The 25,330-nt window shown below is 39.2% G+C and overlaps 1 protein-coding gene across 1 annotated transcript in view; it reads right to left on the minus strand.

Moving 5' to 3' along the window:
* WWC2 (WW and C2 domain containing 2) overlaps positions 1-23,180 on the minus strand; it is a 91,851-nt gene extending 68,671 nt beyond the window's left edge. The window contains exon 1 of the mRNA XM_062493593.1: positions 23,050-23,180. Within this exon, the coding sequence (XP_062349577.1) occupies positions 23,050-23,180 (131 nt within the window). The remainder of the gene's footprint in view (positions 1-23,049) is intronic.
* Positions 23,181-25,330: the final 2,150 nt, after the last annotated feature.

Below are 25,330 nucleotides of genomic sequence, written 5' to 3' on the forward strand. Positions count from 1 at the left end.
CCAGAGGCAGGGAAAAGGGAACTTGAGTTAATATGTCCAATGTCTCTGCAATTCAGTTACAGAGCTAAAAACTGCACCCAACAGGAGAGAGCACCCTCTCTGTTACTCTCAATACTGAGTTCTTCATGTCTTCATTCCAGCTTCTGATCCAATCAGTTGTAACAATTTTTAATTCATACTTCATTAAACATTCTGTTTTGCAGTACAATGCAGCTCCTGTTGCAAAAAGACTGAGCTAGATCAGAGCTCAAATGGCACACAATCGCTTGGCCGATCTCTGGTAAACTGTTTCCAGATGCTATAGGAGAAATCTTTAAAAATGCGTCAATGATTTTTTACATGGAAAATGAATAAACACAGAACTGATTGTATAAAACAGCAAGCAATGCAATACTGATGAGGAAAAGGACAATATATTTGTATTTTAATATTAGTAAGCAATCACAAGTCAGCCAACCCTTGGTGCAAATGGTTCAAAAAGATCCCTCAATCTCAGCTATTTTCACAGGTAAGAGACTCTAGAAAAATCATTCTTGAGAGCAGAGTGATGGAAGCCAGCGGCTAACATGTCTTAATAAAACTGCACAAAACTGAACCAATGAGTAACAGCTGTAGCAAACTTTTGCTTCATACAAATCTAACATTGAAATTTAAAGTGCAAGATAATGAAGTCGAGGTACTCTAAGATTTTAGCAGTGTAAAATTGTAATTATAAGAAGATTTCAGATATACGTTCTGGCCTACATTTAATCCCCCCCACTAGTAATTTTAATATGAAGAACTCTAGTTCATAATGCTTTTTTTAAACTGCCTTTCTTTGTATACTCCAAGATACTCAGAAAATAGTGTTATATTAAAAAAAAATCAATGCAGAGTTCCTTCAGCTTTTCTACTTTTATCACATTTCTTTATTCATAATATTAACTGACTTCAAGTTTTAGACCAAATTTATTCCCAGTGGCAGAAAGGTTTGAGGAATGGGAAATATGTAACAATTATCCAACAGGAAACTCCTAAGTTTGCTGTGACTTCCTTTGCACACACCCACTCCCAGAAACTGCCTGAAAAAAAACACCCCAAAACCTGTAATGGAGGCAACACATTTTCTAGCAGTTCCTAGCAGAAATACAGCACAAACACGTTTTACTAAAGCATCGTCTTCTATTGGAAGGAAAAAAAAATCAGCTTCTGCTTCTCACATCAAACTGACAAAACCCCTTTCAGGTCAGCTATCCTTTTTTGGTTCCCTCTCCCTGAACCCTTACAAGCCTTTCCTCTACCCCCAGCATATAATTGTTTGTCACACAACCCTCTTTACCACGTGCGGTTGGCACAAAGTCGTTTAGAGCATGGGAAATACTTCCAAGGCAGTAATTTACAAAGATTGCTGAGGAATTATCTGAGACACTGTAAAAGGGAACCTGGAGTTTCCAGATGAGCTAATACTCTACTTACTGACTTGAACAGAGCTGCCTACCCTTCCCAAACGTGATATTGCACTCCCTTCAGCTTTATTAGCAGTTTGTATCACTGATTTTGAAAAGATTATTCTAAACCAGGTTAAATAATTACTTCAGAGAATGCAGCACATATTAAAACCTCATCCCTATTTGTGGTTGCTAAATTATCATTTCTTCAAATAAGCATACAAGCATCAAAACAATATTCAAACAATGTCTGTAAGTAGGTAACAGCCATGTTTTCTGAGTCCTCTCTTCCAAGGTGAAAACATATTTTGAGAAGGGGAAAGAAGATGAGAATACCACAATGAGGCTACTCTGAACATTTTCAAATGCAATTTCTTAAGCTAATACTTAAAATTTACAAAGGAGGCAGATTTTTTACAGAAATCTGTGAGGAGATTTTGTACCACTGTACTAGGCTAAGAGACATGCATTATTTTTGCCAACATCACTGAAGAAGTCACTCAGCTCCTCATGGATGACTCTTTGAATCAGCTGAACATTTAGCAGAAGTCAAAATACTGAACAGCTTACTTAGAAGTTACGAGGAAACAAATATAAAACAAACCAGAAAACACCATCACACGATTTTTATAAAACTGTTGTGTGATTACCTTTAAATACCGCATTCAGCTCTAGTAGCCCCTGCACTTCTGCACCACAACAACATGTTCAAAGTAAAACTACAGATCAACATACTAAGGAAAGTGGGCAGTGGCAATCAGGGTATAGAATGTAACATAACTGAACAGATTAATGTCATTCATCTTGGTAGTTGCTAACAGAGTGCAAATAACAAACACGGGAAAGGCACAGGCAGCATTTACTCTGTTTCTCATGCTACAAGAAACACATGCAGAAAGTACAGAAGAGCAGGCTCAATACAAAGTTCTGCACAATGCACAATCATAGCTGCACCTCACTGCCACTGCATTTTGAGGTCAAAATCATAACTGCTTTCAAAACCAGATTTGACAAAAATTACAAAGAACAGATTCACAGTGACAGTAAATATGACATTCCAGATACAACCATTTTCCTACTGGAGTTTAGTGCTCATACTTCAAACTGGTCCTTATTAGAAAGCATTATTAAAAGTATCTTCCTACAGAGAATACTGTGAGCATCATAACAGATAAGCAAAAATATCCTTTAAGTCCTTTCAATGTATTCTTATTTAATAACCATTTAATTATTGAATCCTTTTATAATGAATCACTAGGGTTTTGCCTAACTTTTTTTTTTTTTTTTGCTTGTGTTGAGTTATGGTCACAAAGGATTTTTTTTAAGTATTTGTTTATGTTGGCATTTCTTAGACTTATATGGATCCCATTTCTGGCAAACAATATATGGTCAAAATTGAATTTTACTAAAAATTGAAAGCTAACTTAGTCGAGAGACTAACAACTTTGAGTTCCATCTTGAGTAAGAAAGAAGTCATAGCTGGTCTCAACTTTTGATTAAAAACACAGTCCCAGTTCTCTTAATCTTCCTAGTTTGCAACAGCAGCCTGCACATCATGGTTGACTTTCTTCAGACTGGTGGTCAACAGATTGTATTCTACCTGGAAGGCAGTAAATGTGGACTATTGGAGGGACCTGTCCTGTTTAACAGCTGTATTAATGATTTGAAAAAGGCATCCAACTTGCATAGGACACTATGCTGGGTGGGAATAATCAATATAGTCAAGACATGAACATCATTCTTATGGACTTGGGCTACAGGAATGGCCCAACAGGAATCTTCAGAGACTCAGTATCAACAAACGCAAAGTCCTGCATCCAGGAGGCAAAGGCCCCCCTTATAGCAATAGAGGTTGGGACTGACTGGGGAGCAGCTCTGGGGCCCTGGTGGACAGAGAGCTGTCAGTGAACCAGTGCCCTGGCTGCAGAGGAGGCCAACAGCCTACCCTATCAGCAAGAGTGTGGCCAAGAGATCAAGGAAAGTGACTACCTCCTCTATTCTGCACTCACTAGACTGTATGGTAATTACCACACCCAGTTCTGATCTTCTACAGCAAGAAAAACAACAATCCTCACTGGTGCAAGTCCAAAGGGAAAGCCACCAGGATGCTTGGGAGATGAAGCACCCAAGCACCAAGCTGAAGTAAAGAGACTGAGGGACTGAGGAATGCTCAGCCAGGAGAAGAGGCAGCTTCAGAGGGATGCAGCAGCAGCCTGCCTCTGCCTACAAGGAAGTTTCTGAGATGACTGTCAGCCTCTTTGCAAGGGTTATTGTGGTGGAAGGATAAGAGAAAACAGACATGAGTTAAAACAAATTTAAGTTGAATATAATGAAAAAAAAAAAATTCACCATGAGGATAGGCATGTGGTGGACAAACTAAATGGAGTGGTTGTATGAGAGTAACTCTGATCTCACGGTTGACCATGTATTTTGCATATAATTTTTAAATCTTCGCTACTGCCATGCTTTCAAACCATATGCATACATATAAATAGTTGTGTACTCACTCCCACCTTGCATTTGTTTCTTTCTGTAACTTGAGAAAAATAATTTTTGCACGATCCTAATGCCACACCAAATATGCAGTTCCATAACAATTTAAGTTGATCTAACCTGGCTGCCACAGTTCTGCTTTTCCTCCGCGCTACATGTTCATACCTCTTCTCTGGCATTCATATGACTCCACAGTAAGTCAGTTCAAAGAAAAAAACTAGGAGGAGAAATTTGATTTTTAAATTTTTTAAACCAGTTTAGCTGCCTACCAGTTCACTACCAGTAAAAATGCCAGTACAAGAGAAAGGGTGGAACCATTTGCAGTCCAAATTCAGATCAGTGTGAACTGGTCATGAAAAGACACTGAAACCTTGGTTCTTGATAGAGATGGCAGGAAGTGCTGCAACATATATGATTCTACCTCCACCTCATGATTCAGCTATTAGAACAAGACAGATAGGACTAAGCAAGGAAAATTGGAGAAATGCTTACTCGCTTGATAAAGTTTTCATGTGGTAAAAGTTAGGAGGCTGATTTTGGTAGGTTGAGGGCTTTTTGGACTAATGATGAATGTTCACTGGCTGCTGTTGGATTATGAAATGCAAATGCTTGGGCAGTTAGGAAAATTTCTCTTTATTCTAATACCATGATCTACTGTCTACTTGAATTTTAAGTCAGAATAATGCAAATCAGTCAATTGCCCAATCCTGAGAAGGATACAAAATTTCACAGAACAAACCAAGGAAATGTCTACAGCAAAGTCAAAGGCAGCCTTGACTTGGACGAAATCTCTGAGAGCCTTTACCTTAGGCATTTTGACTTTTTTTTTAACTCCAAACTAGTTCCTTAATGAGGCACTCATAAGGAGAGAGTTTAAAAATAGTTGTTAATGACACAAAAAACTGCAATGCTGTCTCAAATACTGAGCAGAGGCACTTTCATAGAAAAACAACAGCTAAGCATAAACAATTGATTTAATGGTAATCTCCCACACTCTACACATCTTTTGTACTGTAAGAGGCAAGCTGCCATATAAGCAATGCTTCAATAAATTCAGCTGAACTAGGAAGCTGCAATTTTACAGACTTCTGGAATTTCTTAGACACAGTATTTTCAAATGAATACTTCATAAAAATCACTTTCAGTATTTTGTTAGACGTAAAGTTTTTATACAGTTTGAGTAATGAAAAAACCTCAGCATTAGCTCATACACTGGAAATACAGTCACTCCTTGCCAAGATAACCATTACATCTCCATTTGCCATTTATTATTCTTTTAAACTGAATAGAGAAGATTGCTCTTAAGAGATAGTCCAGATACAAATCTCTACTATCCAATTACTTATGTACTCTCTTTCAATTTCTCAATGGAAGGCTCTTACTATCATAAATCAACCTACATCCGTTGCTTTTGTGAAAAATCTTTAACATAAATATTAATGCTTTGAGCTACTATTTTTCCTGCAATTCTACATAATATCCTTAGGTTCCTTTAGAAAATTACTTCATGTATCATTCAAGCTTTTAAAATAAAATGTATCTTCTTGGAAGCTAGGCTTCTGACTCTCATCCTATAAACATCCGTCATTTAAAACAATTTCCAGAGTACTGCAAAGTTTAAAAGTAGGCACACTGTAATTAAATAGGAGTCAAACTTCTAATCTGTTGAAAATACCATTGGGTGTCTGCATGCATTTCAATGCTTTTCAATATGCTTTGTACAGAAAACAAATACAAGGAAAATAAACATTGAGTCAGAATGTGTACAAGCATGGAGTTTGACTAACAAGATGACAGATTTCCAAGTTCATGACAATCCAGGCAATTCTTTTTTAGCTTATCTGCAGGCACTCATCATGGCTAAAGTTCTAATTTAGAAAGTAGGTGGTTAGGGAAGGTTAGGGGAGAAGGAGAGGACTATGATTATTCACAGTCCAGCAAAAATCTGTTTTCTGAGTTTTAGACTCCAGGAATTGCCTAGTAAATTTAAGAGAAGAAGTTGGAATTTCCTGATCTGGCAGATATTACCTAGGGTAGGGAAGTATAATTCCCAAAAGAGCTTTCAAAGGTGGGCTTGGAATTTTGCTGGACAGAATAATGATGGATTTAAATCAGCCACAAAAAGAGATCCAATCTTCTGTCAAGTTCTTGAAAAGGTAGAAGTTAATTATCAGCACTACATGCTTGCTTAAAGAAAACCCCATTCTTTTAAATTTGGTTCAAAATACTTTTAACCCACTTACGAGTTGATCAAATCAGGCTTTGAGCTGTCAGTATAACAAGCATCTCTTTCTGTGCCATGCTATGAAGAACCGAACTTTTGTAGGTAAAAACAGTAAGGAAGCAAAGCAGGGCTTGTAATAAAATAAAGCATTTGCATTCCTTCTTAAACACAATCTGCATAGGTCTTCATTGACTTTTTCAGTACATGGTAATTCATTCTCTCCCAACCTAATTCCAGTGTTACATCAGTTTTTTTCCCCCTGAAGATACAAGGTGAAAGAGTTCAAGTCCTGTATTTTTTGCTGGCTTCACTGTTTCATGCCACAGATACAGAAAAAGATTTCATTTTGCCCATGATATTTTCTCTCCTTCACCATACTGCTTTCTCTGTATTAAAGTCATTGTACTTCTACCATTTGCATTTGCAATAAACCGATTGTAACAAGGTCTGTGGTCTGGTTTACATAAACAGCAAAAACTAGAGACCTCTACCAAATGTAGAGCAAACTGTAGAGCAGTCTCCAGGTACCAGGGGAGAAACAGAACTGATCATTTTTTAACATTACAGTATATCAGTAATTATTAGCATTTCTGCATCTGCACGTACAAGACATTGTGTCGGAGTGATTGCTGCTGTCAATAATCCATTCATACCAGCAGACATCTTTTCTTTGGAATCCTCATAAATACAACAAAAGCCCACCCAAACTCAACCACCACCATATGTAACTTCTGATAATGAAGCCAATATTCTTGGACAAGAATCTGCAGAAGAAATGCATGGCCTTGTGCAATAGACACAAATAGAGTTTGCAAAGTAACTAGCCTTATCTCCTTGTTTTTCCATGCCTGGATTATTCTTCCTGTTGTCCCTCTAAAGCCAGCTGCTGGGAGATACACAAGGAAGCAGCGGTGCTTGGTGACCCTCACTGGCAGCCAAAGAATTAGTCTGGTTGATGGAGCAAGGCAATCCACTGTGCCAGCTGAAAAAAGCAGGCTACGGCATTTTTTGATGCTTTCACTGGGCTTTGGGAAGACAAAAGCTCTTCCTTTCACAAACCTGACTAGGAAGCTTAATTGATGTCCAAAGGGCCTTTACTGCACTGATATTTCCTATGCTTAAGGTATAACCAAAGTCCTTTATAAATGGCCCAAATACTTAAGAATGGCTGTAACTGAGAGCGTGTTGTAGAATGGGTAACCACAGGGACAAGAGGGACAGGCAAGAAGATTCATGTGGCATACTGCTCCTGTGATACACACATTAGGCAGAAAGGCTGCAGAGTCCATCTGTCAGAGGAGCAAAGTGGGACAGAGTACTTTTTGCAGAGTATGATTTGCAGTCACTAGGTGCAGAATGAGGTAGAGAGGGGTCAGAGAAATCCCTCAGCTGAGGTTAGGGGAGATGTTTGTAGCCTGCAAGCTCCCCACTAAGACAATACAAAGACTTAAATACCTCAGCCCTGACCTTTATGTCTTTGTTTCCTTCTGTTTTGCTGTTGTGGCCCAAAAAGCAGAACTAACAAGAACCATACAGTGTAAATCATGCTCCTTCTGCCAGTCACTACCAACCTTAGCAGTGTTCTTAAGCTGCCAACAAGCAAAAATGTATTGTGGATTTCAGAGCATTGAAAAATGCTGAATTCTCCCGCTACCATCACCCTTACCTACCTTTTATTTATTCCATACTATTCACCCAGATGGAGACCACTCCTGTTTTATTCAAACAGGCTAAGACCCACTCTTTTTATCACACTCCTATCTTCTGCTTATTCACTCAAGCTGTTTTCTGAATGTAAAGAGAAAAGATCAAATACTAGGAACAGAGGGCACTCAGAATGTGGCAGCTGAAGCTGGGAACTGCAGTTGATAAAAATCTGAGAGGAATTTGCATAGATCAGAGACAGTCCTTGATTGGTTAAATGTTTCTAGTGAGAGACACACCTCCCAATGCTATCTAGAGGACAATGATTACATTCCACAGGAATTTCGACAGCATAGTTTCTTTTTATTTATTTGTCTGCTTTTCGACCCTCAAGTTTTTCAAATGGATCCATTTTCAAAACTGAGAACTGGATTTTCCTGTTGCCTTGGGTTATGGCAGCTCAGGAAACAGAACTGGGATGCTCAGGTACCTCTTCCACTTCATTCATTCAGGGAAGGTGGCTTTTCAATAGCACCAAGCCATTCCAAGTCAGCAAAGGGATTGGAATCTGACTTTTTTACATTCCTGACCATTACACAGGCTAACAAGCAATGAAATATTCCCTGTTTTTACACTCCCAAAAGAGCCTCTGACACAAATTTTTCACCAAAACAGAAGAAGGAAATTTCTGTATAGACCTATCAAAACTGTAACTTATTATTCTTCGGCCTGACTTATTACTGACAGTTCAGTTAAATGTCCCTATAGCACACTACCACATTATTGACATTGCCAATATATTATTAAATCGGTTTTGCTTTTGTACACCACTGTTATGGATATCACTTGCAGCTATCCCTAAAACAAATGTATCTCCTACAAATTAAACAGTTTCCAGTCCATCAGAAGCTATTAGTATAATAATTATTCATTACATAATTTACAACTTCCATTGAAAGAATGATGCAAAATAAGTAGCAACTATCATTTGCTAAAGAAGCATTTCTGTGCATCTTAGCTTGAAATGGCATTTTTCTTAAAAACAAAAAGTAAATTAAAGATAGAATTACTATTCTTCCTAAAATTGCAAGAATTTAAGAAACAAAACAAACCATGTAGTACAAAAAGGATTAGAAAATGCTAGGATCATCAAGAACCCCAGGTAATTTAAAGGCAACTTCAAGATAGCCCTCAATCAAACCAAATATGTAGCCAGAAGACCAATTCTTTCAAGTATTCATCCACAGGTAGTAATTTAAAAAACAATCACACTGGTGAATAAAAGCTGTTATGAAGTACAGCAAGGTGCCATTCAGGAGAGTTGTTTTCAATCATCCAACCCTCAAAGTTCCTTCTGGAACAAACTTTAAAATGCTGTCTCTTCCAAAGTCAAATTTGAAGGAAGGAGGAAAAAAATTGTAACAAGATGTTTCTAGTACATTTAGTAGTAACTTTAACATTATGCTGCAAATTATGTACCCCACACAAAGGCATCTTTAATAAGCCAATCATTAGATGTAACACATATTGTCCTCACCAAATTCCAAAATTCAAATTATTATAAGTACATGGTAAGTCCAGGGTGTTAAGACCTACACTGATATCAAACAGAGCAGATGTTGGTTTTTAAAGTGACAAAGAAATTTAATTTCTCTATTTTTTGGTTGCAGAATTCATAGCTACAGTAAATTGAAGTTTTAAATCTTTTTAGACACTACTGAAGTGAACAGTGGTTGAGTTACTTCCATTACTCTGCTAAACAGCACTTAAAACCTCCAACCACCTCCATAATTCCCATTCCAACACAGCACATTTTAGTCTCCTTGTCCCACAGCTGTTTGATCATGTAATTTGTCATTTAAAGGCACTGATGTTTGGGATTAAGGACTTCATGTTGGGTAGAGTAAAAAGTACTTTGCTTGCATTTAAACAGATTACAACAACACTTCACCTTGCCAAAACCAGTATCTTTTTCCAAAATATGATGTCTAGTTAATTAGATGAGCTAACACTAATAAAGCTGCATTTACCCACATAGGCCTAGTAAAAAATGAAAGAAAGGAACATCTGGAGGTTGTCTGGTCCAACATACTGCCCAATGCAGGAAAATTATAAAACCAGACCAGAGTGCTCTGAGTCATGTCCACAAGCATTCAGGGCAATTTATTCTAGTGTTTGCCCACAAATCCCAGGCTACACTGCCATTTTTTTCCTGATGCAGTAAATAATTGCAATTCCATTTGCAAAAATTTTTAAAGCTCTTCTGGGATGCAGATTATATATTGGCCCATCAGTTTCAATATAATGAACAGTATTAATTCTATTTCCATGTTCAAAACTATGGTTCCTATAAAAAAAAAATCATCAGTTGCCTGCTGTTACTTTAACATTTGTAGGGAAGACCAAAGTCAGTACTCACGTGGTATACATTCAATTTATCCTTAGTCTCCATAATTTACAGGGATTGTGTTCAGATGATCAAACTTTTCAAAATAATAACAACTTTTACAAAAAAAGGTTAATTTTCATTGAGGCAGAAGTACTAGCAACTTTTTTGTTGCTGTGCTTTGATTTTTAATGGAATCTTTTTCATCTCTGCTCTTTCCACTTTTAAACCCTTCTACTCTGATGCACAACAAATTTGCACAGATCTGCAGTATGACTGAAGGGGGGTGTCAAACAGAAGCAACACATGGAAAGGGAAATACCTTCAGCCTTTACAAGCACGAAATTTTATTCACAAACTCAAAACTTCAGAGTCTGCTAGTCTCAGTTCTCTCACACAAATTCATCAGACCACACAAACTGACAAGTATCAGCCAAATACTGCCCCATGAACCATTTTATTTCTGAAAGAAATGTATAAATGTTTCCACATGAAAATCAAACATCTCAAGCAAAAAGGTAGAACTGAAATATAGTAATGCACTAATGTTTCTCTGAAATACAACAGTAAACATGGATTTTGTAAAATTTTGTGCTTGCTATTTATTTAAAAAATAATTAAAAATAAAGACTGTTTTTCATCATATAGACTCCCTGCCCACTCTCCTGCCTTCCAACTTAATATCTGATTTCTATTACTTGGTATGTTCTTAGGATATTTCTACAGCAGATCTAAAGGTCTCAAGACTAGAGGAGAAAATTTGTCCCTAAATGGCCTCACCTGGACCTTGATGAATTTGTACACAGCAGCAGGAAGCTTATTTATGCTCCTTGATTAGCTTAGAATTCTATGACTTCAGTGTAAACATTCTAGAAAAGACAAAACATCACACAGTATAGGAATGGGCACTTGAAAGATTTTAACATCCCAATACTCCTTTTATCCTTCATCATCAAGTGATGTCAGGCTGATTCACAGCCAAAGGAGATATTCCAAGGAGAAATAAAGACTTCATGCTATTTGGGTACATCTCAACTGGGAAAAGTGTGGTTTCAGAGTATTTCCAACCTCCTGGGCCGCTGGACACTGTAACAAAGAGAAACTTGCTGAAGTACAGCTCCCATCTCTTAATGTTGACTTCTGGGTCAGCTGGTCCAAAAGAGACCTATGACCTCTTAAGGTCAGGACTACAGTTCAGGTGACCATGGGACTAGATTTCCAGGGTATGTGCTCATACTTCTGTTTAGATACAGCCATTCTTTAGTCAGGACACTTTAAGCTTCTTTCCCATCAAAATTTTTTAAATATGAGATGATTGGATACTTGTAAAGTTAAGTACTAAGTAATTACATGATCAAAATACCCACCAGGACATCACCATCATAAAGGCCACATGGAACCTTTCATGGTATCTGAATGTTACTGTGTTTGTCATCAGTGCAACATCGGTTTTAAACATTTCTGCAAATCTCAGATGGGTGTGGTTAAAAGAGGGCATCCAAAGTTCTAATACCAGCCATTTTTAAAAACTTCAAATACAGTATTACAAAATGGCTATTTATGAGAGTTTATTCTCAAAAGATTGCATTAAAAATCTCTAACTGTTCTACATTTGTACATTTTCTTGCCAAAATTTTGCCTAGAAAAATAAAGTTTTGATGTCTTTTATGTATGAGCCAACAGGCCAGCTAGGTCCTGAATACAAATCAGCAACCTGCTACAGCACAGAAGCCTGTGGCTCATTTTGCATCATTGTAAGTCATGCTAGCAAGCAAGCCAGAACAACAACCACATAAGCAAACAAGAACAAAAGTAAGCATGAAAAACCAAAATCCATAACACCATAATAATTTCTTTTACTATCAGCAATTCATTCACCTTCTCAACCACAGCATCATTAATTTAGTTTACAGCTGCTTTACTAACAACCCCTTAGCAAACTTCAAACTTCAGTTCACTAACTTTCTCTCCAAGAGTAGATATAAAATGTGAGCCTAGGGATTATCGATAACAGAGACAAAAAAACAAAACCAAAAAAGAAACAGAAAAGAATATGCAGACTTCAGGAACTTGAACAGAACATTGTTTACTGTGTACTAAATAATCCTGCATAGTCAGCCTTATTTGCTGCAGTAGTAAACTACTGACCAGGCTAGCCTGACTAAAAGGCTTATGGTATTTGTGTACTTTCCTGCATCCCATAATATCTCTAGTCATTTAAACACTATTTCAGGAATGTCCTGTAGAGGCTTCACATGATTATTCACACCCAGAGCATTCTACTACTCATTAGAATGACCGTAAATGTGTTAGCAGTTCATTTCAAACACTGCAATACTCACAACATGACAGAAAGAGGTCATGTCTCAATTCCTTGTCAGATTGCTGCCTTGAATTGCATTCTTTTATGTATGCCCATTTACTCCTCAATGCTTAAGCCAAATATATTTTAAATATTTTATACTGCCATTCCAAATGATCCTTCCTCATGCTGTAGCCCACTAAAACCACTTTTATGCTGCCACTTCTACATAAAACATAGCTGCAAACTGGAAAAAAATGTGGGAAATATGAAAAACTTTGACAAAACTCCTACTGACCAGCAACACTAAGACTTGAAAACTCAGAAGAAAAGACACTGATTTCTGGAGTTTCTGCACATGTCTACATTTCAAACAAATTAATTAATTAGTCCATAAATTAAAGGGAACACTGTAATTTACTTGAGAAGGGTGAAATTGGTGAAATGCAAGTCAGATGCTCAGAGGTCCCATCATCTGAGGACTAGCCCACATTCTTCATCTTATTCCAACTGTATGGACATTCCAATGCCAGTTTTGTCAGTTTGTCACCATTAATTCTGGAATGTAATACTAAATAGTTTTGTGCTTTAAACTCATAGAATAACTTATTTTGTAAGTCTTTCTGAGAGAAGTCCATACTATTCCAAACTAGAACTCATTTCCACTGTACACTTCCATCCAAACTAAATGGGGGGGGGGGGGGGGGGGGGTTGGGCTACATGCAAGTCTTTGCACATCATACTAGAAGTCTCAAGCAACAGAAGACCCGAAATACCATTTGGGTCAGATCCTGCACACAATAAAAATTTTCCATTACTGGGAATGTAACTAAAACAAACCTCAGAAAAAATACAGTCACAAATAACATGTTCAAGGTCATAACTTAGAATTTATTGCAAATTACTGTACAAGATGAGGACACATTAAGACAGCACTAACAGAATGAACTGAAAAAGACCTGATTTTTCTTCTCTGTAACATGTAACTACACTGAATATATATTGTATAGGTTTTGGGAATAGGGGGAACAGATTAGGATGGACAGTGGGCTTAGAGCCACTCATAGAGCCCTTAGGCAGACCCTGACTTTGTAACAGTATTAACAACAAATTAAGAACACAAGTAACGTATTAATACATTTCTACTGAGAAAATGCTTCCTATATGAAATTTGAGCTCCCAAACTTCTGAAGTCTCCTGAGTTTCTCAGAAAAGAGTATTTTCGCTCTCTCCCATCAAAAATAATTGAAAAATAAAAGTAGATTATTTCGTACGCTACAAGAAACAATATATACAGAAATACCTCAAACTGGTATTCATGGTGCAACCCAGGACAGACAAAATGTCTTAAAATTTAAATCACATCCCAAGTAACAATACACATATGACAACAGAAGTACACTTGACTGGTAGACAATCTATGAAACAAAAATGTCACTTAGCTCACAAGGAAATTTTGTATCACTAGCATCTCTTACAAACCCACCAAAAACTAAATCTAAGTCAAAGAAGCTTCATAAGCAGTAGTGACCACAGACTATTTCACATAAGCAAAGTCCATTACACATCTCTTCATGTCCTACTTTTCCCACTGCTTTCCTAAAACTAAGAACATCCAAAGATTCCTTCTCTAGTTCATCTTGCAGCTGTTTCAGCCTTCCTGCACTACAAATCTTTCTCCTCTGACAACCGGTCTCCACTGTATACTTCGCAGAACAGAAGCCAAAACCAGCAACCCCTTGCTCAGGCTGTACAAGAGTCAGGCTACAGTCAGAATGCTTCAGGAACATGAATCAAACCACGTGATGACACTGTAATCACTTGCTAAATAACAGCATTTTAAAAATACAGTTATTTGGCTAATAACAGCCTTTCAAAAATCTACCACAGAAATCTGAATCACATCTCTGACACAAACTGGTTTTTAACTGGTTTGTTCAGGGTTACTTCTAAGAGGAATTAAGAGTTTTCACAGAGATATTTTGTTAACATTGGTGAAGATGCAAAAAGTTTCAATCTATATAGACATTTTTTGCATAATCAAGAAAATGTACGTTAAAGAATGAAGGGACTAGGCTTTGAATACTCCCTATAGATCAGGAGACAGACATTTCTGGGCTACACTGCAGTTTAATCATTGACAGTACTAGACAAAGGAAAAAAATCCCATCCCATTGTTTCTCCATCAAGAATAAATAAATGTCTTTCCCTGACAATTTTCTGCAGTCCATCATGGACAACAAGTAAAGTTAAAATGCCCACGTTTTTAGCTAAAGTGGGTCATACGTCCTCTTTTGGAGCACTAAGAGAACAACGTAGCAAATATGCTTCCCAGAAGTGTCCTAGTGAGTGACAGGCAGAAGAGACCAGAATTGTTCCTCCATAGTGTGATCCCAATAAAAACACTGCCATCCAGCTACACGACAGGGGACACCTGTGCTTTGGTCAAACCCATCTTGACAAGATGCTACTAAGACATAAGCCTGCCACTTAGCTAAAAGGCAGGTGACATTCATCATGCATTGGGCATATTTTCTGCCATATGGCAGGATGTGCTTGTACACAATTTGCAGACTATCAAAAGTTCATCTGCCATATGATTAAAAACAGCCCCATTCCCAAGCAGACATTCCTATCTCTGAGGGAGGTAAGCTCTTACAAGTGATGGGCCAGGCATTGAATCATGGTAAGAATTCTTCACTGGTCAGATCCGTAAACCTTAAAATAAGCTTATCTGGACAAGACTACGGTTTAGCACTTGAAAGTACTTTTAAAAGAAACAACAGGTGTGCAAAGTACTATTCCTTCATTAACAACAGGACAAAGTTGCTAATATAAAAAACGTGTCCTCACAGGGTTTAGTTAAAATACAGATTCTCCTAAATCTTTCCCCCTGTACCAAAAGTCAAAAAATACTGGTATTTCTAGACACTTAAAGCATAATTACCAGATCAATCAGCATATTATGGAAGGCATTGCAGTAGGTTGTTCTTTTTATTTTTCAAATAAATATTGAAGTTTTATTTCACTAATTGAGAAAAATAGCACATATCAAAGCAGGTCCAACTTGAAATACTGTATTGCACACAACAAGAGTATACAGAAGTTAAAGTTTGCTGTCACAAGATAAGATGTCTTTACATACCCACACAATTACTTTGAATACAATACGTATTCAGAATTGATGAGACAAAGTTGCTCTTTCTTCAAGTACAAACAGTATCCAAGTTCAAAGGACAGTATCTGATCTTGTTCTGTAAGATGCAACTGATTATTTCAGTCCACAGACAGACTGCTTCTAGGCCACAAGTCCTAACCAACAAAACAATTCCAAAGGCAAATTAGCTTTTAAAAAGTATGCTTAAACAAAGGCAGAAATGAATCTCTCCCTCAAGAAGCTCTTTTATAAACAAGAGTCAGATTGACTTCATCAGGTAGGAACTACAGCATCATTAACAGTTTTGCACGGAAAAAGTCACTGGGAAGAGCAATAGTACTCATCAATACCCCACGTGTGCTATTTAAAAGGCCCAAAACCTACATCCACAATGCAAATACCTTCAAATTACTGAAGAAACACAAAAGGAAAACTGTAACTACTGTATAACTCCCCTTTTCAGCCACTAGCTGCTCCTTCCAAATGAAACACAAGTCCAGCTGTCCATACAGATGACAACCTCAAATGCATGAAGACAAATCGCTTGAGTTGGCTTCACACAACAAGACGTTAAAAATCTTGAATTACACTATCGTTCTGGTGAGACACTTTACACCTGAGCATAAAACACATTTTATGAATAATTAGGAACAAAATGCAACAAAGTCAAAGAATTTCTTATCTACTTTCATAAGTAGTAGAAATTAGCTATTGATAAGCATACGGCCAACAGCAGCACATTCCCAGAAAACAGCTTCTCATTCTGCAAGCATGCAATGACAACATTTCTCTTCAACACAAGCTTCACAGCAACAAACATTTAAAAAGTCAGTAAAAAATTCTGCATCATAAAGGTTTCTCAGTGACAGAAAACATATTTACAATCAGGACATCTGTGACAGTTTTACTAATGGCTCACCCAACAAAAATGAACAAAAAGACACGCACAAGAAAACAATGGAGACACCCAACAACAGAAATGGACACGCAAGATAATAGTTCCATAACAACTAGGACTGATCTTCATCTTGATTTCTACAGCACCATTCTCCCCTTCTGCTCCCAGCTCTGGACTTGCCTCCTGGCTCTCACTAGTATTAGTACCCAGTCAGCAACACAACACGCTGATTCTGCTGGAAAACAGCCCTAAAAACAATGAGGTTCATTTTAGCCAAATCATCTCCCGGGCTCAGTATTGGTGGCAGAAGGAGGACATGCAAGCAGAACTATGCAGTCTGGACTGGCAGTAGGCTGCATTATCCTTCTGGAATACTTTTCTACTTCCCTTCCAGGTTGCTTAAATTCATAAGAACTTAAACACAACAGCATAACAGCTGTGGAATCTCAGCATCATTTCTATTCATGCCTTTCTGAAGGTGTATCACCATGGAAATATTACTGTATGTAAATATTTGTCCATTTTCAATCTTTTCCATTACTTCCAGGAATACTAGTCCAGTTTTCCATCACCTGTGTAGTATATAAATTGTTAAATCACAGATAACTATAACACTTTTATAGCATAAAAGAAGAAGGTAGCAAGAAACCAAACCAAAACCCTTTTCACAAAATTCAACTTATCTCTTGATGTTACAAACATTAGTATGTGGAAGTAGATAAATCCTCTAATCTTATTAGAATAGCCTTAGTATCATGTTCAAACCACAATATTTTAACCAAACAGGAAAAGACTGGTTATTTAACTAGAAAAAAAATCAAGAACTCCTAATGCAATCTGTACAGTTCTCCAATGTGATAAATAATTTTTCATATTTGATCTATATATTGACTCTCACCATTTTCCTTCACGTGTACAACTTCTCATTAATTCTACCGTTGTGCATGACAACTACTATAACACTATTTGGTAAGTTAAGATAGGTTTTGATCAAAACAGCTCTAGTAGGCAGGTACTACAGACACAGGTCTGCATAAATCACAGGCTATAGCACTTGTCCCACTTCGCATACCAGGTCACAGTTCCTGGCTGTGACCAGCAGTACATACTTTGCACACATAAGCAAATACTCTGCAGCATTTCCTGACTCGTTAACTTCACATGCTCTGAGATGAAAGACACAGTGCAGCTCTATCACTTCCAGAGAAATAAAGAATAAAAGCTTTATCTCAGAGTTACCACAGCCATTTTCACTAATGCTAAAATCAACAACACACAGCCCCATGCAAATGACAGACTGGTTAAAAAACTCACATACACAATCACTTTGTATTTTAACACTGTCTGATGCTATCACAGCTATAGTAGCACTGAAATACTAGAATTCTACTTTACACTGGATAAACAAATGAAGATGTCAGAACTTCAGACACAACTAGTCTCTCATTGCATGTTCAGTACCTGCATCATGGGTTTTATTTTGAATAAATATATATTAATTAAGTAAAAACAGTCCTCAACCTGTCACTGAAACCAGAATGAGATAGTTTCACAGGGAGCACATTCCTGAGCAGACAAGGAGGCAGGAATAAATTAGGTGGAACTGGGATAAAAACCAGCAAATGATACTATAGGATGAAACAGGGAAGAAAAAGATATTTGGGGGAAAAAATGGTTGCCCTATCTCAATACAGGATTATTGCAAGCTGTACACCTTGGAGTGCCATCAAAGGATTCTCTACTGATTTTTCAAAAGAGCAAGTTGACTCTTCCTTATTAAGACTCAAATGTCATAAAGTATATTGGAACAATTATTTTGCAGCTCCACACCATCAAAAACATAAAAGCCTTCCCCAGTTACTATCATACAAGGGAAGGAAAGATAGAAAGGGAATGAGAAATGATGTGAGAAACCAGTGATGGTTTGCCATTAAATTTATTCTTAGCAAGCAGCAGCCTAAAGAAAGGCCTTTATCATGTAGTTGCTGTAGTGGTAAATCATCAGTGTTGAGGTTAGCACTTAAAACAGAATTAAGATCAATCCCTTTCAAACTGTAATAACTAACACTGTTTTATTCATCTGTCACAGCACAGCTTTCTTACACACATGAAAGAATCAATCCAGATGTATTTTTGAGTCTCTGATGATGCTCTCACCAGGCTATTTCATTTCTGCTTGCCTCTTATTTGCTACCTTTAATGAGCCCAGTGTCTTATATGACTACTATTTCTGCTGTGACTGAAAGTCTTTTACCATGCACCCCTGAGCTACAGCAATGTCCAGGAAAGAGACAGGATGAAAGTTCCCCAGCTTAAACAACTTCAGTATCTTCAGTTCTCACAGAATCTGCTGCTCACAAGACAAGAGAAGGCAAGTTCCAGTGAGAAGGTAAGGAATAAACTGCCCTTCTTTTCTACGGAAAAAGGGCAAACAACATTTAATTGTTGAAACCTAGGAAATCTTCTCAATCAGACAAATCTAGTACAAGTTACAGAATCCCATGCTAAAAACTGTAGTTCTTCACCTCCCCAAAAGATGAAAGCAGCAAGGAAAACTGCATTCCTTATTCACAAAGCAAACTCTTTCACAATCTCTTAACTTGTAAAGTTCTCTGGTTTTTGGCACATCCAATGCTTCCCAAGCACTTTCTTAGTTATAAAGTTAACAAGTACTCTTGAAACAATTTAGCAGAAGTATAGTATAAACTATTTCAAATTAAAAATGTATTTTAGAAGATTTTAGTCCTCAGTGAAAAGCAAAGTTGGAGCAGAAAGGATAGTTTTGTTTTCATAGCATCTCATTCCTTACCACTGACAGGACTGGGACAGGAGAGCAGATAAAGATTTAAATGAAGATCACTTACAGCTTCAGAATTTGTGATGCAGAACTCATTTTAGGTAAGCTATAAAAAAACCCATCTGTTTTGAGTCAATGGTGATCATCAGTGTGTATTAGACTATTTATTATGTAGAAACCAAGATATGATAAGCTCTGAATTCATGGTAAGAAAACCAAGCATCATCCAACTGCTGAAAAATTCAGGTTACTGAGATTCCCAACTCCCATTTCACTCCTCCTTGGTGCATTACTGGGTTGGTTCTACTAAGGAATATAACAAACATGAGGCTTACTTAAAATGTGTTGAACGACAGAAAGAAAAAGAAAAATTTTCCTTTTCAAATTCCTGTCCCACCCCAAGCCTCTATTAATTATCAGGAGAAAAAGCCCCAAAGCAATACTTTACAACAACTCAGTATTCCAAGAACTTGAAAGAGCTTCAAGGGAACTTAAAAAAAAACCCAAACAAATAAAACCAATAAACCCCCACCCACACACATACACAAAAACAAAAACAACAACAACAACACAAAAACTATGTATTCCTCTAACCCCTTCTCCCCTTTTCCTCTGCTTCATCCTCTTCAACCAATAGTTGTCTTTTAATATTTTCATCAAGTAGCAGTAGGATAAATTTGAAACTTTGGGCTATTTCCCTTCTTACAATAAGCCAGTTCCAGAAGAACTGTCATGACCAGCAAGTTCTCAGCTTGCTGTAGCTTGAGGGAGTCATGAACAAAGAAATCACATCTATATATTTAGTGAGTGAAAATGTTGCTGCAACTCTCACATTTTTCCCTTTAAGTCTCTCTGTCTATCTGAATTATAGATCTTAAAGTGCCCTCTCTTTTGGGCAATCAGCCTTCAAAACAAATCAGCACAGGATAGTAAGTATTTGGAGAGAAAAATCACTGGTGAACAGTGGAAAATATTAAAAATCTCTGAGCTTCCACAACACTCCTGAAACACAAGCTAAGTCACTATTGCCCTTAAAAGTGTGAGATTCTCTAACATCAGTGGGATTATTTTCAGATTCATAAAGTGAGCAAAACAGAAAACTGAGTCCCAAGCTTGAAGCTGATGTAAATTTTTTTTCCACAGCTGTACACAAGGCTACAATTGTATTAACAGACCTGCATCACCTAAGCAGTAACAAATACATATTCTTGAAAAGAACATGAGAAAAAAAATCTCAAAAAACACAAAAACCACAAACAAAATTTTCCAAGAAGCTTTCAAATACAACATTTTCAACTGCCCTCTTATTTCTAGATGTGAATATTTTAAACCAGTAACACAGAAGTTCCCAACTGTGCTCAAATACGCTTAGCAATTTCCAAACATATGGCTAATGTCTGATGGCACTAGTCTTCAGTATCTGTACCTGCTAAATCAAAGAGGATAAAAAATATTTTAGAATATCAAGCATAACTTTTCTGTGTAACCATCCAGGGAATGCAGTGTAAAAACAGCAGAAGGAATATTGTCAGTAAAAACTTATCTATTTTACACTTGCTTTACCAATGAAACATTTTAGAAGCCTGTGTACTATAATATTCCACAGGTACATAATGGAAACGTTATGATCTCTATGAGAGAAATTAGCTGGGGAAAAAAAAAAACGCAGAAAGTTTTCAGTCATTCTTTAGAATCCATTACCTTCATTTCAATAATTTAACATTAATCCAGATTGTATCATATTGACAAACTTGGAAAATCAGTTTTCAACTTCTCTGACAGCAAGCCCAAATAACGGCCTGTATGGTTTCCAAACATATATTCTCTAAACACATGGAAGATAAAACTAAATCTAAAGCAAAATCATCACAAGGCTTTAATAAATTTCTTATTAGTTTTTCCAAAATAGGTCACCAATATAAATACAGACTGCAAACATATATAGTAAATACAAATACCATGAGTTGCACATCAAATGGGCTTGTCAGTCTCTCTTCTGTGCAGGCAAATCAGCTTCACAGCTGTGCCATGTACACTAAAGCATGGATTCTCTTAAGTACCTAGGGCAAAATCCCTTTTTGTTTGTTTTGCATGACTGACACAGGTTAACAATTATTTCAAACACTACTCTTCTGAAAAAGGTCTTTATAATCTGCAATGAGAACTAAGGAAGTAAAGTCTCAGGACTTGGTTGCCCTTTCACCTGTAAGGTATTAATGAAACAATACTTATCCTATCCTTATAGGATGGCAAACACACAAGTGTTATGTCACTGTCTACCCTGTTAATGAGAGTGAAGACTCAAATTTTACCATCAAATATGAATAGTCTTGAACTTTTCAGGACTACAGACTGTAGTAAATTAAACTGGTAGTGCACTCATTGAGGCATTATTACACATACATTCCATATCACATTTTGCTTTACTTCAATCATACTGTCTTCCATTCTGCCTTAAAAACACACATTTAAGGGCTAAAACTAAACAAAACTTCATATCCACTATTTCCAGAGAAAGAAGTTTTATAATGCCTGCATTAAAATCACCCAAGAATGCCAGGTATAATGAATAACATTGTCCTGTATACCTTATCACCTCACTAATATTTACAAGGCAATTAACATGTTGTGAAGTGCAGAGGAATTTAAGCATGAAGTTTGCCACTACTGGAATTTGCTGTTATAGCAAGTAAGACTGAGCAGTAGGCCTTACAGCACACCATACTACCCAAAACTTCCCTCTGCAACTTGCAGCCAGCAAGCTTCAACACGACCACCTTTTCTAAGTTCACCTGAGAAATATAAACCAAGGCCTTCATTTATAATTCAGGGCTGCTTGTTTCATAAATTTATAATGTCTTTTAAAACTTTGGGTTTGCTTTTTGTTTACTAATAAGACTACACTGTTTTCAATTTCAATATCGTATCTCATAATATGCACGAGGTTTCGGGGTTTAATTACTTTTCAGCACCACTTCGGACAATAGATACGTTTTGCACGAGGTATCTTGCCCAGCTCTTAAGAGAGTCCTTGAAGCCGACGCAGGGAGCCACCAGCACACCCCCATCCAGCCGGCAGAGCTGCCCTGGGGACTGCGGGACGGGCAGCCTTGGCGCAGGGTGCTCCACTGGCTGAAGCACTTCCAGGGACTTTGACACAGCTCAGCCCGGGAGGGGCAGCAAGCACGCCGGGCTGCGGGTGGCGGGGGCTGAGCGGATTTGGGCTCGCTGAGGCCTAGCGAGCACACGAGGCCTCCGGCAGCCCCGGCTCCCTTCCCCGGCAGCCGCGCACCGCTCCGGGGGGAGCGGGGCCTCACGGGGGGCCCGGGATGCTCCGCCAGCCTGGAAGGGGGAGGTGGCCCCACTCCGCAGCGCCCAGGAGAGAGGGAGGGCGAGGAGCCAGCGCCCCCGGTTCGGGAGGGACTCGCAAACTTTGGTACCTGTCGGGAACTCCCCAAACGCCAGCAACTCCCGGCAGCTGCGGGAGGAACTCTACAGGCTCTCCCTACCTCCCCGCCCCAACACCAACTCACGCCACAGGCTTAGAAACAAGCCTGTACCCGTGCCGGCGTGCCCGGCTGCAAGCAGGGGCTTCTCCTGTGCCCCGCTCCCCGTCCCGAGAGGGGATCCTCCGGCACAGCCCCCGCCCGTCCCTCCGCGCCGGGGCTGCCCCGAGCCCCCCGCCCGCCCGGGCCTCGCAGCCTCCCTGCCCGCGCACCACCTGTCCCGGGGGTCGATCCAGCTGGTTTGCTTGGTGTTGTGATCGATGTAGAAGACTTTGCCGTCGTAATCCCTCGCCTCCTCCCAGCCATCGGGTAAGGGAAGCTGCCCATTCCCCGCTTTCCTAGGCATGGTCAGGCGGCGGGGGTAGCTGCTCCATAGGGACAGAAAGAAAGACGGGAAGCGGGAAAAGCCCCGACCCGGGCCGGGGAAGGGGGCTCGCGGGAGCCCAGGGAAGCCCTCTGCCGCGGCCGGGTCTCAGTCCACCATGCCCGGGCGGTCGCCTCGCCCGCACCGCGGCGGGTCAGGGCTGCCGGCGGAGCCCAGCTGCCGTCTGGGCGCGGGGAGCCCGGCTGAGCCCCGGGCGGCCGCGGCCGCCGCTCATTAGCATGAGATTAGCATCCATCTCATCTGCATGCACATTCCTCCCGCCGCATTCCTCAGGGTTAACCCTGGCCGCGCTGCCCGCCGGGCTGGGCCGGGCAGGCCCCGGCCGCGGATCCAGCAGGGAAGCGTCCGGCGGGGCAGCGCGTGGGGCAGGACGGCGGGCAGGAGCGGGGGAAAGGCTGCCAGAGGGGCCTGCCTGCTTCCACCGAGCTTTGCCCGGGGGCTCGGCCGGCGTGGGGGGCAGGAGACACCCCCCCACGGGGGACGGACGCTCCGCCCGCGTCCCCGCAGCCCGGCGGGGCCCGGAGCCCCGCGGGGGACAGCAGCGACCCGGCACGACGGACACCGGCGCGTCCCGTTCTTTGTCTGCGAACTTGGCGCGGCCCTGCATCGGGTGTCGCGGGGCATGTCCCGGCCCTGGGAGCGCGGAGAACGTGCTCTGGGAAAATGCAGCTTTGCCACTGCCTCCACGCCCTGAGTCGAGGCGATGTCGAGTTCCTTTCCCAGCCGTTCGGGTCCCGCTAACTTCCCTTCACAGCTTTGTGAACTCTGGATAAAGTTCAGTAAGGTTCAAGGGTTTCTAAAAAAGACCTTGATATTTAAAATACTTGAGTTCAAAATTTAAATACAAATGGGAACCCCTCTTTAACCATGGAAGTATCTAAACTTAGTGTCTTTAGTTTTGTTTTTTGTGTGTTTGTTGGTTTGGGGATTTCTTAACAGATCCACCAGTGAAGAATATGCATGTGCCATGCATGCCCTAGACTGTTGTGGCCTTTAAAGCAAGCAGCTAAGTCGCATTAGGTATAGACACCAGGTGTGAGTTACTTACTGTTTATCTTTCATTTGCCATAGGAGAAGAGTACCCCAGGCTGGTTACCATGGTTCAGCTGATAGAAGGTAACTTAATGAGCTCTATTAATTTTCATGTGTATCTGATTCCCAAGATCTGGCACCAGAAGTAGAGCGTCAATGGGGGAATATGACTCTCTAGTTTAGCAGCTAGGATTCCTAGGTAACTCAAGTCCCTGTTTCCTGGAATGTTTTATTTCTTTTCATTTAAAGTTACTGGCTTTAAGTAAAAAGTTTTTCCTGGGAGAGGAATTCTTGAACCCAGAGCTGGTTTTGGTGGGGTTTTTTGTTTGTTTGTTTTGGGGTCTTTTTGTTTGTTTTGGATTTTTTTTTTTTGTTTGGGGTTTTTTTTTGGGTGGGTTGTGTTTTTTTTTTTAATGTCTGCTTATCTTCTCCATTCTAACTTTCTAGTATTCAGTTCTTCTGGGGAAATTTACATTTATTAAATGCTGGACTTGTTCTGAGCATAACAAGTTTTTGGATTCCACTTCAGAGACCACATATCTGACAAGCTTTGAAGTAACTAATTTACAGCTATCTAAATCCTACTGTTGGGTCTGCTTCTAAATAGAGAAGTGTACCAGCAAGATGTTATTTTAATTTAGCTAATTGACAGTCTGGTACAGATAAGATCTGTATTATTTTAGTCATTCTACTTATTTTATTCTGCAGCCTTGTCTCCAAATGACCCATATGCCTCCCTCCTCCAGACTCTCAAAGATTTTGATATCTGTTGTATTAAGGTAATATGCAGTGAAACTGCCTACATGAAGTAAGGTCCTGGTAGTTAACAATGGAGAAAACCTGAGCAGTCCTAACTTCTGGATATCCATAAGGGTCGAGCCACATAGAGAATGCAGCAGGATCTTTGCCAATTAAAGAGACAGATGCATTTATTTTTATTGAGAATATTGTTTCAATGCACTGATTGGTTTGTAAGGGCCAGCTTTCTTGTCCATCAGTAAATTAATCCCCCACGTTTACTAAGCATTTAGTTTATATCCTTTTAGGCAGTCTTCTCAATTTTATAATTTGTTTATAGG

This window comes from Cinclus cinclus, chromosome 5 (genome assembly GCF_963662255.1).
Source record: "Cinclus cinclus chromosome 5, bCinCin1.1, whole genome shotgun sequence".
Taxonomy (NCBI): Eukaryota; Metazoa; Chordata; class Aves; order Passeriformes; family Cinclidae; genus Cinclus; species Cinclus cinclus.